The sequence below is a fragment of the Sinocyclocheilus anshuiensis genome, unplaced genomic scaffold (assembly GCF_001515605.1).
Source record: "Sinocyclocheilus anshuiensis isolate Anshui unplaced genomic scaffold, SAMN03320099.WGS_v1.1 scaffold96, whole genome shotgun sequence".
Lineage (NCBI taxonomy): Eukaryota > Metazoa > Chordata > Actinopteri > Cypriniformes > Cyprinidae > Sinocyclocheilus > Sinocyclocheilus anshuiensis.
Window position 1 is genome coordinate 393,203 of NW_015554094.1, and position 13,485 is coordinate 406,687.

At 36.6% G+C, this 13,485-nt stretch overlaps 1 protein-coding gene across 1 annotated transcript in view; it reads right to left on the minus strand.

Moving 5' to 3' along the window:
- Positions 1–6,030: 6,030 nt before the first annotated feature.
- Positions 6,031–13,485, minus strand: part of LOC107669442 (collagen alpha-1(XII) chain-like) — a 79,977-nt gene continuing 72,522 nt past the window's right edge. Inside the window, exons 75-78 of the mRNA XM_016461665.1 lie at positions 12,926–13,108; positions 12,286–12,363; positions 10,927–11,097; positions 6,031–6,554 (exon numbers count right to left, since the gene is read on the minus strand). Coding sequence (XP_016317151.1) covers positions 6,433–6,554; positions 10,927–11,097; positions 12,286–12,363; positions 12,926–13,108 — 554 coding nt within the window. The 3' untranslated portion in view covers positions 6,031–6,432. The remainder of the gene's footprint in view (positions 6,555–10,926; positions 11,098–12,285; positions 12,364–12,925; positions 13,109–13,485) is intronic.

Genomic DNA, 13,485 nt, shown 5'->3' on the forward strand with positions numbered 1-13,485 from the left:
AAGCCATCCGAACTACACACACTCAAGGTATCCCATGGAAACAACAGTTAAAATGTCTTCCTTCGCGAGTACAGATCCACAACGAGGGCTTCGCCTGCTGAGTTGATCTTTAAAAGGAAGGTGCGTACAAAAAGTCCCATAGCTACTCCAACTACCACTGGTGCTGACGATGACAACCACGAAAAAGGCAAAGGATAAAATGAAAGCCCTTTCAGACACCCGAAGACATGCCACACACATCAACATCAAACCTGGTGACACAGTGTTGTGTCTGCAACAAAAGCAGAACAAACTAACGACACCATACAACACAAAGCCAAATCACAGTCACCAAAATCAAAGGCACAATGGTAACTGCAGAAGAACATGGACACTCTGTTACAAGGAACTGTTCATTCTTTAAGAGACTGAACCAGGAGACACCAGAACTTTTGTTTGAGCCAGGATTTGAAAATGAGACATGCACAGTCCCTCAGAGATATCCTGTTAGGCCTCCTGCCTACCTCTCTGACTATGTTTAGTTAGAACCTGTAGTGTAACTAAATAATTGCACGGACTGTTCAAAGCAGGTGTTTCAGACTGTTTAGAAAACAAGGACTGTTCAAACCTTTCAACGTAAAGTGTTCATGTCACTCAGGAATTTGTTAGCGAATTTTCTACAATTCTCAAGGGTTAAATATATTAATGTTTTGCTATCGTAACAAACAAACGTTACTGTTGTGTATTACAAGGTACAAAGGCTAAAAAAGGTAAAAAAAGAGAGAGAGTGGTGTAATTTATAGGTATTTCGTTTGACCTGTGATGTCATAGGAGGCGACGCCACGCCCATGTAGTGCATTGTGATTGTGTTCAACTACAAGTGATGGAAAAAAAAAAAAGAAGATCCATAGTGTTCCAGTATTCCCATTTGCTAGCATCTATACAAACATGCATGTGAAAGAAACTATGACATGGAGATACATCACACTAACCAGACGCGACGCGACAACATTTCAGCAAAAAGCAATTTGGCTGTCCACACCAGACACGACGCGACAGAATCACTCAAATATCAGCCATTCAGAAGCGCACAAGTGCACCGCACTCCCAACGAAATGGATGTTTATAATATAATTCATAAATATGAAACCTTTTTAACATTATTAAAAGAGGGACTGATACCATGTTTGTCATGGAAAACACTTGTTTGTTCGCATTGTGTTCGCAGTTTTAACGTACATGTTGGCTTTAATTTATTTTGAAGATCTGAGGTAAACTATCTGTTGTTGCTTTCAGTATGGCTATAAAGGTCACGCAAAATGATATTCAAACTCACATTAAGACGCATCAAAAATACATTAAAATCAGTAATATTGTGAAATATTATTACAATTTCTAAGAACTATTTTGTATTTGAATATATTGTAAAATGTAATTTATTCCTGTGATGCAAAGCTGAATTTTCAGCATCATTACTCCAGTCTTCAGTGTCACATGATCCTTCAGCAAAACATTTCGTAACATTATAAATGTGTTTACTGTCACTTTTGATCAGTTTAATGCATCCTTGCTGAAAAAGTATGAATTTGTTTAAAAAAATTATTACTGTAATTTAATAGCGACTTACTGACTCTTTTTCGAAAATGTGCAAATGTTACTGTTTCCATCGTAAATGAACTTAAATCCAGCCAAAATCAGACTATTCCCAGAGATAGAGTTCATGTGGAGCATTCACTCTGAGAGCATTGAAAATGAAATCTATAAAGGACAACAGTGCAACCCCTTCATTTCGAAGCCTATTCATTTATTTCAATCATAGGCTTTTATGGTTAAATAATCACATTTGGTCAGCTAGATATTGTGCTACCCTACTTTGAAACAGCCACAAAAGACACTTTAACCTTTTCCATTTGACCTGATAATGTCAACAACCTTACAAAGCAACTCTATAATAGATTTCAACAATTCAATTTCCCCAAAAAGCCTTTTGTGCATAACTACTTTTTCCTACCGCTTACTTTGACTAACTATTGGCTCTGAGAATGATCTCAGATGATGTCATGCTTGAGCTATAGAACCAAGAGGAAAGTCTCTATGACTGAATTAAAAATACCGTCCACCTCCAATCAGCTCTCATTGAGGTATGAGTCCAAGCATTTCATTCATCTTTGCTCTTGTTCTCGTATGTCGGTAAGGATATCAGGATATTAATTTCTGCAGACAAGCATGCACTGAAACTAATTGGAGTGGTTGGACCCCCTTCTGCTGTGTGAGCAGCCAGAGCTGCCAGATTCCTCCTGCTTTCTTTCCATGAAGTCATGTTTGGCCGTCGCATTAATATGAGTTTCAACTCAGCGATGAAGAAGAAGCTGAAAAGAATAGTGTTGGTTTTTTTCTCGTCGATACCCCTCTGGTTTTTGGAAGCAGCGAGTGTTGAAAACTCCCCGCAGGAGGCTTGAGCTCTTTCTTCAGTTCTGTGATGTTCCAGGGTGTAAGTGAACAATGTGCTCACATTAAACCCAAATGGGCCGTGATGGGCCCAGTTTTCCCAGAGGAAAGCTTTTATAATCTATTATACCATTGGCGGTTTGTTCACTGATGGCTGCCACTGTGTTTAAACAATGTTTCAGCCAAAAATGACAATTCTGCGATTATATTTTACTTAAAACTTTCTGAACCCAGTGACCAGTCAAGCTAAAGCCTCTAAATGATCAACATAACTTTTATATTTCAAGATGAACACTTACCGAAGTGAAGCAACTTATGTTTACTTGATTATCCAAACATCATTTTTTTTTTTTTTTTTGAAATATCATGTTAAAATGCGAGTAGTGTGATCATCAGGCTTTTGAAGAACGTTTGTTTCCAGAATCTTTACCTTCACTGTTACTCAGTGGAGGAATGATCTTCCAAAGCCTCAGAAACATCTCAAATCTCATCTTTTGAGGAACGTTTATTTGTTCATCTCTCAATCATCATTGTATTGCATTGCATTATATGTTTTAAAACTACAGAGCTTTGATCATAAAATGAAGCATTACTCTTACATCTTATCTTACTAGGACATATTATTGGGAGATGTAGAGTGACAACTGATATTTATATGCATGTTATGCAAGTAGTATGCACTATACTGTTAAGAAGTGACTGATTTCCATTACAAACTATCAACATTTCATCTTACTTCTTGGCCATATTTTATTATATTTTATTATAGTAAAGGTACAGTAACCATGTTTTGTATTTTGGCAAATGGATTACCATTTGTATTTAGTTTTCCAACAAATTCCATGGTTAAACTATGGTTAGTGTAGCAAAACCATGGTTAATTTGTGGTTATCATGGTTTAACAATAGCAACCATTATTTTTGGATTTATTTATACAACATCATTAATATTCTTAAGGGTTGTGTTGTTGTCTGCCCTAGCTCCCTCTAAACTTATTATACAAATATATGAATATTTGTCTGCTAAATTACTACTGTAATATTACAATAGATAATACTGATTTCCTTTACAGTATTTTGAGTGATGAGTAATGGGCTGCTACTGCTAACAGTTGCTAGTAGTTTAATGCTTAACTACGTAAACAAAGACAAAACTACAATAGCCTATTTACAGATGAAACTGACCTGCACTTGAAGTCCTGAACCAGGTCAGTAGATTTGCCTCTCTGCTCCACCTGCGCGATTCCACTCCACTCTCAAATCTCTCACATTGATTAGCCTAACGTTACTCTGATCGAAACCGTTTGGCGGAGGCGTGGATTACCAGTCACGACTAACCTATTCATGGTTTATTAGAGATTTATTGTCGAATGGCGAATTCGGAAATAATCGCTTTAGTACATTTGGCATGCAATTATATCATAATAATAATTATTATTATTATTAAAAAATGATGGTTACTGGTAAGAAATACGGGCCTTATTCTCGTTGTCAATCCCAAAAACTGGGAACGTAGCCCATGAAAGTAACGATTTCTGAATTTTTCTTTCTCTGTGAACATTTTGTTTAGTTTAAGTGCCCAGACTTCCTGGCCAGGATTTCTATATTGCCTGCCTAAAATATCTGGGGTTTCATACATTATATACATACACATACATGAATCCGTTGATCCCGCCTTCCCCGCACGCCATGATTGGTCGATTATGTATATTGCCTGCACACTATTGGTCGAACTACCTTTCAATCATTACCTTCAGAAAGTATGAAAACACTAGGAAAACAAAGCTAATTGTAGGCCATTTAGAGAAGAGGACGTATGGTGACCCTAGTTTAAACATCTAAATACCTTTCAGACCCGGTGAGCATCATAATGTGCGTCGGTAGGCTGGAGTGACGCCATGGGTCCCATGATTGAGGTCATTTTACACCGCAAATCTTCAACAACCCCTGACTCTTACTGATAATGTGTTTTATATTTTGATACCGTCAGGGGTCATTCCTTTCGATGGCATGTCTGGACAGACTTCAAACCTGTCCGTTTCCGAACACCGTACCGCCGTCAGACCTTTCAAATTAAATTCCAGACCGGTGCTGCTGGAAGCAGCTATGAGACGCTTCTCTAAATCAGTGAAGTTATCTGGATCTTGGACACATTCATGTGTCTGAACAACATTAAATGTGGGCTATTATGCAACAATTTTGGCGATAAATCAATGAAGCCCCTAATAGAAGCTTCCAGTCCATTTTGAAGTGGTTCCTTATGGGAGAAAGAGACTTTGTACACATGCATTTAATATTAGTCATGTGAAATTTAGTTCCCGGATTACAATGGCTGCAAAGGTCAAATCTGCTCCCTAAAATATGAAGTACATGAATTTATGCTTAATTTGCTCAAAATACTAGAATGCAAAAAGACGAATCTATAATCTGGGAGGAAAACAAGCTGTATTGGTCACAGGAAATAAATGCAATAATTACGATGCATGCAAGGCGGCCACTGTGTTGACATGTTTTTCTCTCTATACATTTTTGCAATTAATTCAGTCAAACAACAGCTGATCCAAATGACCATGGGCAGATGGAGGGAGTGTTTGAAAACCATTAAATAAATAAAAAAATTTTTTCAGTTCTGTTTGGTCTCAGTTGCAGGATGTATTTACAAGTTTGATGGATCAACAATTAAACACAGCAGCTTCAGAATTCATGTTTGAAGCATAACTGGTCATTTATTGGTAATTTATATTGTAGAACAAAACGTGAATGTCTCAAGTTAACCAGAGACCATAAATGTACTCATAAGTCAAAACCCACTAGTCTAATTTTTAGGAAAATTAGCCCTTCTGATTGGCCTACAGATTGACGTCAGATTGGGCTAAAAACATTATTCTTTTGATGCACTGCAAGCACTTATATTTGCTTTGACAAACAGATTTTATTGAAGCTTTGAAGCGTTTCCTTTTGAAACCGTAAAGTTGGGGTGGGTCAAATCAAAGCCAATAACCTGTAATTTTGGCTTGAAAGCAATGAAGGCACTTTAGATTCTTTCAACTTTTAGTATCATATAAGAATTTAGATTTCACACATGGGCTAAAAGCCTGCTTTTGATTTCATAAGCCATTTAATCATAGTTTGGGTGTTAAATCCTTTATCAGATGACACTAGCAATAAAATGTGAATCTTATGCAAGATTATACTTATACAAAAATGTCACACTTAATATTTTCAGTAGTTTTATTGAAAAATGCTTCCTCTGTTTCAGAAATAAATAAGAAAATAAGGCTGTGGAATTCACAATGTGCAGTTACAAACATGAAGCAGCAATACTATATATATATATATATATATATAGTCTTGCAAGCAAATGCCAAAACTGCATTTGATACTGATAAAACAACAATTACAACAACTATATTCTGGATTAAAAAAAAAAGAAAAACAAACAACTACAAATGAAAATTAAAAACAAAAACATACTACATATACACCACAGACATGCAATTCCATCTTTAGTAAAAAATCAGCTGTGAGGTTAAATCAAACATTCATCCAATATGATCAATATCTGATTTATAATATCGTGATGGAAGGCATGTTTTACTGCAGATGTTAACAAAAACAAAAAAGACATTCTCTCAGGTGAATGAAGACAGTAATGAATAATAATGTGTATTCGTACATAAGTGATGAATGGTGACTATGCAGATGACTGGAAGAGGCGATGATCTTTGGAAACCCTTCAATGTTAATAAATGATCAAACACCTTTCACCTGCACGCTGCGATGTGTGACACGGCAATGATTCCAATCGGACACATATTCAATGCGATTTTACAAGCGATGGAGTACAGAAAGAAGCTTTGAGGTTATATTAGGAGATTCATGCGTCTGATCTGCTGAATTCACAAAGGGTTTGAAGGGTTAAATTATCTGTACAGGCCGTTGAAACATCAACAAACATATAACATGATCCAATGAACCCCCCCTCCCCTCTTTTTTTTTGGTTTCTTTACCACTCTTTCCTTTCAGATCCCGTCTCTGGCTGCGACCTCTTGCGCCGTTGGTTTGGTGTAATCTCAAAGTCTTCTTCTGGGATTGGGACTATTTGCTCGGCATCAGGTGGAAACTGTTCTGCTTGGAGATATGGCAGTGGCCAATTGAGTCACTCAACAAGCAAAATGCAATCGTTACCTTCCTCTATGTGGCTACGGTAAGTGCAAAGGGTTAGAAAGTGCTTGTTGATGGGCTGTAAATGGGTCAGTGTTTTATGTACTCTACTGTGCAAAGTGTCTTGGGGCACTAGTATTTTCACCAACAAAAAATGGTTTTAAGTCAGTTATTTCTATCTTTTGCTGTAGTGTGTCAGTAGGAAATATCAGTTTACAGTTCCAAACATCTCCAAGATGCTTCAAGAAACCTACCTGTAAAGCTACCTGAAAAACTATGTGCAAGTGTAGCGCACAGTTTCTCAGTGTATCACACCAAATGTTGATTTAATTTAGTTAATAGTGGTTAATTGATAAATAAAAACTATTTATGGCATTATTTTTCAAAGCATCCTCACTTTACAGCATTTTTGCACAAGTGCCTAAAACTTTTCACAGTACTGTAGCTTTACAGGTAGGTTTCTTGAAGTGTTTTGTAGACGTTGCCACAGTTCTTCTGGATTGAGTCTGTCTCAGTTTGTTCTGTTTCTTCATGTCATTCCAGACAGACTGATGATGAACATATCAGATCTCTGCATGGAGTCCTAGCTGTTGTCAGACTCCTTGTGCAAACAAAAATCTCACTGGATTATTACAATTAACGGCAAAAGTAATGTTTGGAAATGTAAACTGATATTTCCTACTGACACACTAAAGCAAAATACAGAAATAGACTTAAAACCATTTTTTGTTGGTGAAAATACTAGTGGCCTAAGACTTTTGCACAGCAGGGTCCAAAAGTAAAAATGCTTCCAAATTACATCAGCAAAACAATTTGATTGATAAGCTAATTTGCTACCTAGATGAAAGATCTTCAACGATTCTTTTTCCTACAACTCACACGAGGACGGTCATTGGTTAGATTCCCATCCATTGCACATGCTGACAACATAAATTACTTGAATACAATCTAACCAACTTTCGATAAATGTGTCTGCCAAATACACAAATGTCAAATACATAAAACTTTAGCAAGAACCAAATGAAACCATGAGCTTCAAAATCTCAAAACATTGATTTTCAGATTTCAATGGAAAAAATATCCATTTTCAATGAGGTTTCAGAATTTTGGACCCCAGTGTTTGTATATAGGGTTAATTCAGGATAATTGGACCATTTTTCCCAGTCATCTCAAATGGCAAAAAGTCGCCCGTTGTACCTGAATTCATCCTATATTTATAGACATTGTGAAATTACTATCAAAACTAATGGCTGCTGATATGGGCAAGTTGGCGTGCTACAGAAAAATATCATTATCAACATGAAAACTGCAATCAAGAACTCAACCACACGCCCATTCAGATATTCATCTAAACCCTTACTAACAGCCAAATGAAAGAGAAATGATCTCACTGATACAGAAATGAACCTTTAGGAAATAATACTAGAAAGATGAGTGTGTACATACAGGTGCATCTCAATAAATTAGAATGTTGTGGAAAAGTTCATTTATTTCAGTAATTCAACTCAATGAGTTGATTAGCTGATTGGCATGTCACCATATTCTAATTTGTTGAGATAGTGAATTGGTGGGTTTTTGTTAAATGTGAGCCAAAATCATCACAATTAAAAGAACCAAAGACTTAAACTACTTCGGTCTGTGTGCACTGAATTTATTTAATACACGAGTTTTACAATTTGAGTTGAATTACTGAAATAAATGAACTTTTCCACGACATTCTAATTTATTGAAATGCACCTGTACATACATACTAAAAGAGCAAAGAAAAGAAACCCCCAGGGTCCAATGAACAAAAAGAAACTGGCCCTGAGCAAAGGTCTGTGAGATCACTTAAGGCACGCAGTAAAATAAGAGGCACTGGTGTCTGCATTCAGCAAGCAGTTGAATTCAAGCTCACTACAAGGGTTAAGACTATTGCTTTTTAGTGGACTGGGATTCACTTACTAGGCATGATTAGTTTATGTACAGATAAACAAACCTCTTGGAGTTAACATGCTAAATGACAGTTGTTTTGGCTACAGATCCACCTGGTTAGTATTTGTTGTGGTTGCTGGTGTGTTTTGGTCATGCGTCTCCAGCCGACTGCAGCTTGTTTTGGGTTGTTTTGGCTGCCGTCACTGATGCCCGTGGCTGTGAGTTGTTGTTAGTACCCATCCGCAGATCGTAATCTTTGTTTGCTTTTATTCAATAGTGTTCGCTTAATCATCTCCGTGGTTGGTTATCCGTACAGAGCCCAATAACGTGATTTTCTCAGGATTTCAAAGTGTAAGCAGCACAGGTGGTTTAGAAAGTTTATGAACCTGGAACAGGTCAAAGAGGGGGTTAGAATTCTTTGCCAGACAAATCACAAAACTGAAAATCAGCTTTTGATACTGTGATACTAAGAGGGTGAGAATCCGGAGCACGTTTCATTCCGAAATCAAAAGAAAAAAAAAAATGAAATTGTACTGTGCATGAAAATGAAAGAAAATGAAGCTTATTTATAGAACAATTAAAATTCTTTCACTGTTAACTCTTAAGTCGTTCTAAAGCCTTTCTTTTGTGTAGAAAGACTGTCCTAGTCATAATTTTTATGCAATTGCAATGTCAATGCAAACTGAAGCTTTAAAAAGGACGAAAAAGTTTAATAAAAGTAGTCCACATGTCATACGAGAGCTTTGTTCAAAGAAAAACCTGGAAACTGAATCCAATGTCCATGTTTTTAAAGAATCACTCTTTTGAGTCAGATCTTTTTAAAGAATCATATGACTCTGTTTACAAAACATTTGTTTGGTTCTCAAGTTCAGCTTACAGACTCAATCACTGACTAATCATGGAATAACAACTTGGGTCAAATTTTGGTCTCTGTCTCACATAAAGTTAGCATATGGCTTTTAAAGACTTGCAATTCTTAATATTTTGTGCATTAGAGAAATGGGAATGAATGTTTTGAATGTCATTACACTACCGTTCAAAAGTTTGGGGTCGGTGAAATTATAATACTTTCATCCAGAAAGGATGCATTAAAACACATCAAAAGTGACACTGAAGACTGGAGTAATGGCTGCTGAAAATTCAGCTTTGCATCACAGGTATAAATTACATTTTAAAGCGGTCATGAACTGCTTTTTTTATTATTTTGTACTGTTCTCTGAGGGCTACTTATAATGTAATCAATATTTTTAGATAAAAAAAACATCATAATTGAGAAGTAATAGGCTCTTTTCTGTCCTGTTTTGACCTCCTCATCAGAACGCTCTGTTTGAATAGGTGTGGCATATTGACATTACTGTCAGATCCATTATATTCACCACAGCATCATCTTTTATTTTCAATCTTTCTTAAAATCCTGCGTCGAATTGTGCTTTGTTTGTAAATTTGTGTTCTGTTTGTAAATGAATCCGTGGTAAAATGAAGTGAACAAAGGACCAAGTTCTTACTGACACGATCTGGAACTTCAGTAAAAAATAGAGTTCATCCACTCTTTCCTAATGTTGGGATCAGAAGGACGGCGATGCAAAGACTGTGTTTTTCCACAGTCTGGCACTGAACAGCATCTTGTTTTCTTCGGAGCATCTTTATCGTTTGGTTTCTGTATAAACCTGCATTTGCTGCTCTCGTTATTTACACTACATGCATGAATCGGTGGGCAGGGCTAAACAGGCAGTGATGTAGAATCAGTGGGCGGGGCTAAACAGGCAGTGCTGTAGAATCGGTGGGCGGAGCTAAACAGGCAGTGATGTAGAAGCAGGCGTTGATCTTCTTCTGCGGAGGCGGGGTTTAGACACACATTACGTCATAAAGTGGCTCATTCCACAAGCTGTTGTTTTGGCAGATCGGCTTCAATATAAGCTGTTTTTAGACTAATGAGAAAGTTTTGAGTTCTGAAACTTATGTTTTCATAGTACAATGACCTCTTATATGTCAAAAGATCAAGGGAATTTTGATTTCTCAGTTCATGACCCCTTTAAAAAATATCACAACAGAAAGCAGTTATTTTAAATTGTAATAATATTTCACAATATTACAGGTTTTACTGTATTTTGGTAAAATAAATGCAATAAAATAAAATAAAAGCCTTGGTGAGCAGAAGAGACTTCTTTCAAAAACACTTAAAAATCTACGTTTATGTCAAAATAATGCTAAAGGTCATAAAAATGGCTTAATTTTCTTTATTTTTTCTTTTGATATTGGAGTGAAATATGCCTCAAGCATGTTCCTGAAAGGTTTGATAAGATTCACCCATGATAATCTGCATCATCTACTGCTCAGTTCATGCACTGCGTTACACTACACATGCTATTAATGTTATTTCTACTGTCATGCACCGGGCACAGCTAGAACATGAGGGATGTACCTCTGTAACCCTGTCCGTTATACGGGATACCGACACACTGAGAGGAGTCACAGTAGCCAGGTGGGCCGGGCGGACCGCGTACACCGCTGACACCGTTGCGACCGGGAGGACCGCGGCTGCCCGGAGGGCCAGTTGAACCAGAAGGGCCGATTCTGGACTCACCAGGTGGGCCTACAGAAATCAGGAAAAATACTGTCTCAGAAAACACCTTTAAATGTGACATAAATAGGGGCTTAAAAGAGAATTCACTTTCAGAAGTATTATCGATATATAATAATAATAATAATAATAATAATAATAATACAGTTTTGCAACATTGAAATTTTTAGGTGCAAAATTTTTCCCATTGATTGCAGCATGAAATTTTTCCCATTGATTGCAGCATGAAATCATACATATATTTCAGGTTTTATCTGCAGTATAAATTTCCGTATAAATACATTTCTTTACCATTAGCATCACCAAACAGAACTGCATAAACAATGACTTTCCAAACAGGGGACTTAAAATTAAATTTCAGAAATATTATCAATTTGACTGCACTGATACTGCTGGATGAGAACTGAATTGGATAATAACACTATTGTCTTCATTTCATAATTGAGGGACTTTTGCGATATTGACAGTTGTTGAACGTGACTAAATCATTGTTGAACTCAAGTGATCTGAATATTGAGTTCAAAAATAATTTTAGTACAAACTTTTTAAATTGCATACTTTTTGGTGCAGAAGTCATACATACATTGCAGGTTTTAAGCAACATTAGCATCACTAAACAGAATTGTATGAACGATGACTGTTTCTGTCTACAAAAGTGGGCTTACAAGAAAATGAACTTTCAGAAATATTATCGATTTGACTGCACTGACACTGCTGGATGAGAACTGAACTGAACTGGATGGCATTATTTTCTTTGGTAGAGCTGTCTTTTGTTCCTCAATAAAGTTCCTCATTAATGCAGCTGAAACTGACGTAATTTTATAACTTGAAATTTTACAACACTGCTATTTTCCTGTTTATTTCTGTGAAGCTGCTTTGAAAAAATCTGTATTGTATAAAGCACAATATAAATGAATGTGATTTGACTTGAATTGACAAACAGTTTCTTTGAGGGAAAAGTCTGGAAGAGTTATGTCCGCTCATTTTTTAAGTGTTATGTAACTTAAAACGCAACACATCCAATAGCTCTGTGCCTAAAAATGAAAGTGGCGGATGTTGAGTTCAAATATAGCATAATCTCCTACTAAGAAAAAGGGAAGAAACTGGCCAGTAAATCGCAATTTTCCCTGACATTTCTGTCATTTCTGTATTCCTCATCAGATGAGCTACATAAGCTAGGTTTTAGCACATGAAACATACCAGGTGGTCCATTGGCTCCTCTCTGTCCTTTCTCTCCAATGCCTGGACTTCCTCTGTCTCCCTTTTCTCCGGCTGGTCCTAATGAAAACACACATAAACACAGATATATAAATACCCCACACAAACACACACATAGCTGCAAATATGCATCTGTAACACACTGCTAAATGTGCCATAGACAAACGTCTGGATGCAGAAATGCTCACAGATGCATTTCTAATCAGGTACTTGCATTCTTGAAGCAATGCCATAGAAGATCCATTTTGGGTTCCATTATGAAAAGTTCTTAAATGTACCATTTTTTCTTAGTGTGAAGAACATTTTAAAAATCTAAAAAACTTTTTTTAACTGTGGAATGGAAAGATTCTATGAATATTAAAGGTTCTTCATGGAACCATCAATCCCAATAAAGAAGCTTTACTTTTAAAAGTGTATGAGAGAGTGTTTCCTATTAATTTAGACAGTAAACCGCATGGCAGCTCACTAGACATCAATTATTTATCTTAGCATTTCTACATATACTGTACAGCGAGGGCAGAAGTCCAAACTAACCACAGTTCTTGAGGCTGATTAAAATCACATGGTTGTATTTGGCATGGTTTTCTGTTTATGTTTTAGTTTTGGCTGTTGTTTCTGGTACCTAGTTCTCCCTGTTGACCAGGCAACCCTGGACTTCCGGGAAGGCCGTTTCTGCCTATCCGACCGGGCTCTCCGCGTGGTCCCATGGGTCCAGGAGGTCCAGGGGGGCCAGAAGGCCCAGGACTGTTGCTGTGATAGTTGCTGGGGATCTGGTTCAACATTTCGTTGAATCGACCCATTTGTCCTGTAAAACGTAAACCGTGAAACAGCAGATTGTAATGAAATGTAACCCTTGGGATCATCTGAACATCATGTCTTATAACATCTTTTAAAATGATCAAAAGTGACAGTAAATACATTTATAATGTTTCAAATAAATGCTGTTCTTTTGAACTTCCAATTCATCAAGAATTCTGAAAAAAAAAAAATAAATTCTACAAAACAATGAGGCAACACGACCGTTTTCAACATTGATAATAATAAGAAATGTTTCCTGAGTAGCAAATCAGCATATTAGAATGATTTCTGAAGGATCATGTGACACTGAGGATTGGAGTAATGATGCTGAAAATTCACAGGAATTTACATCACAGGAATAAATGACATTTTACAATATATTCA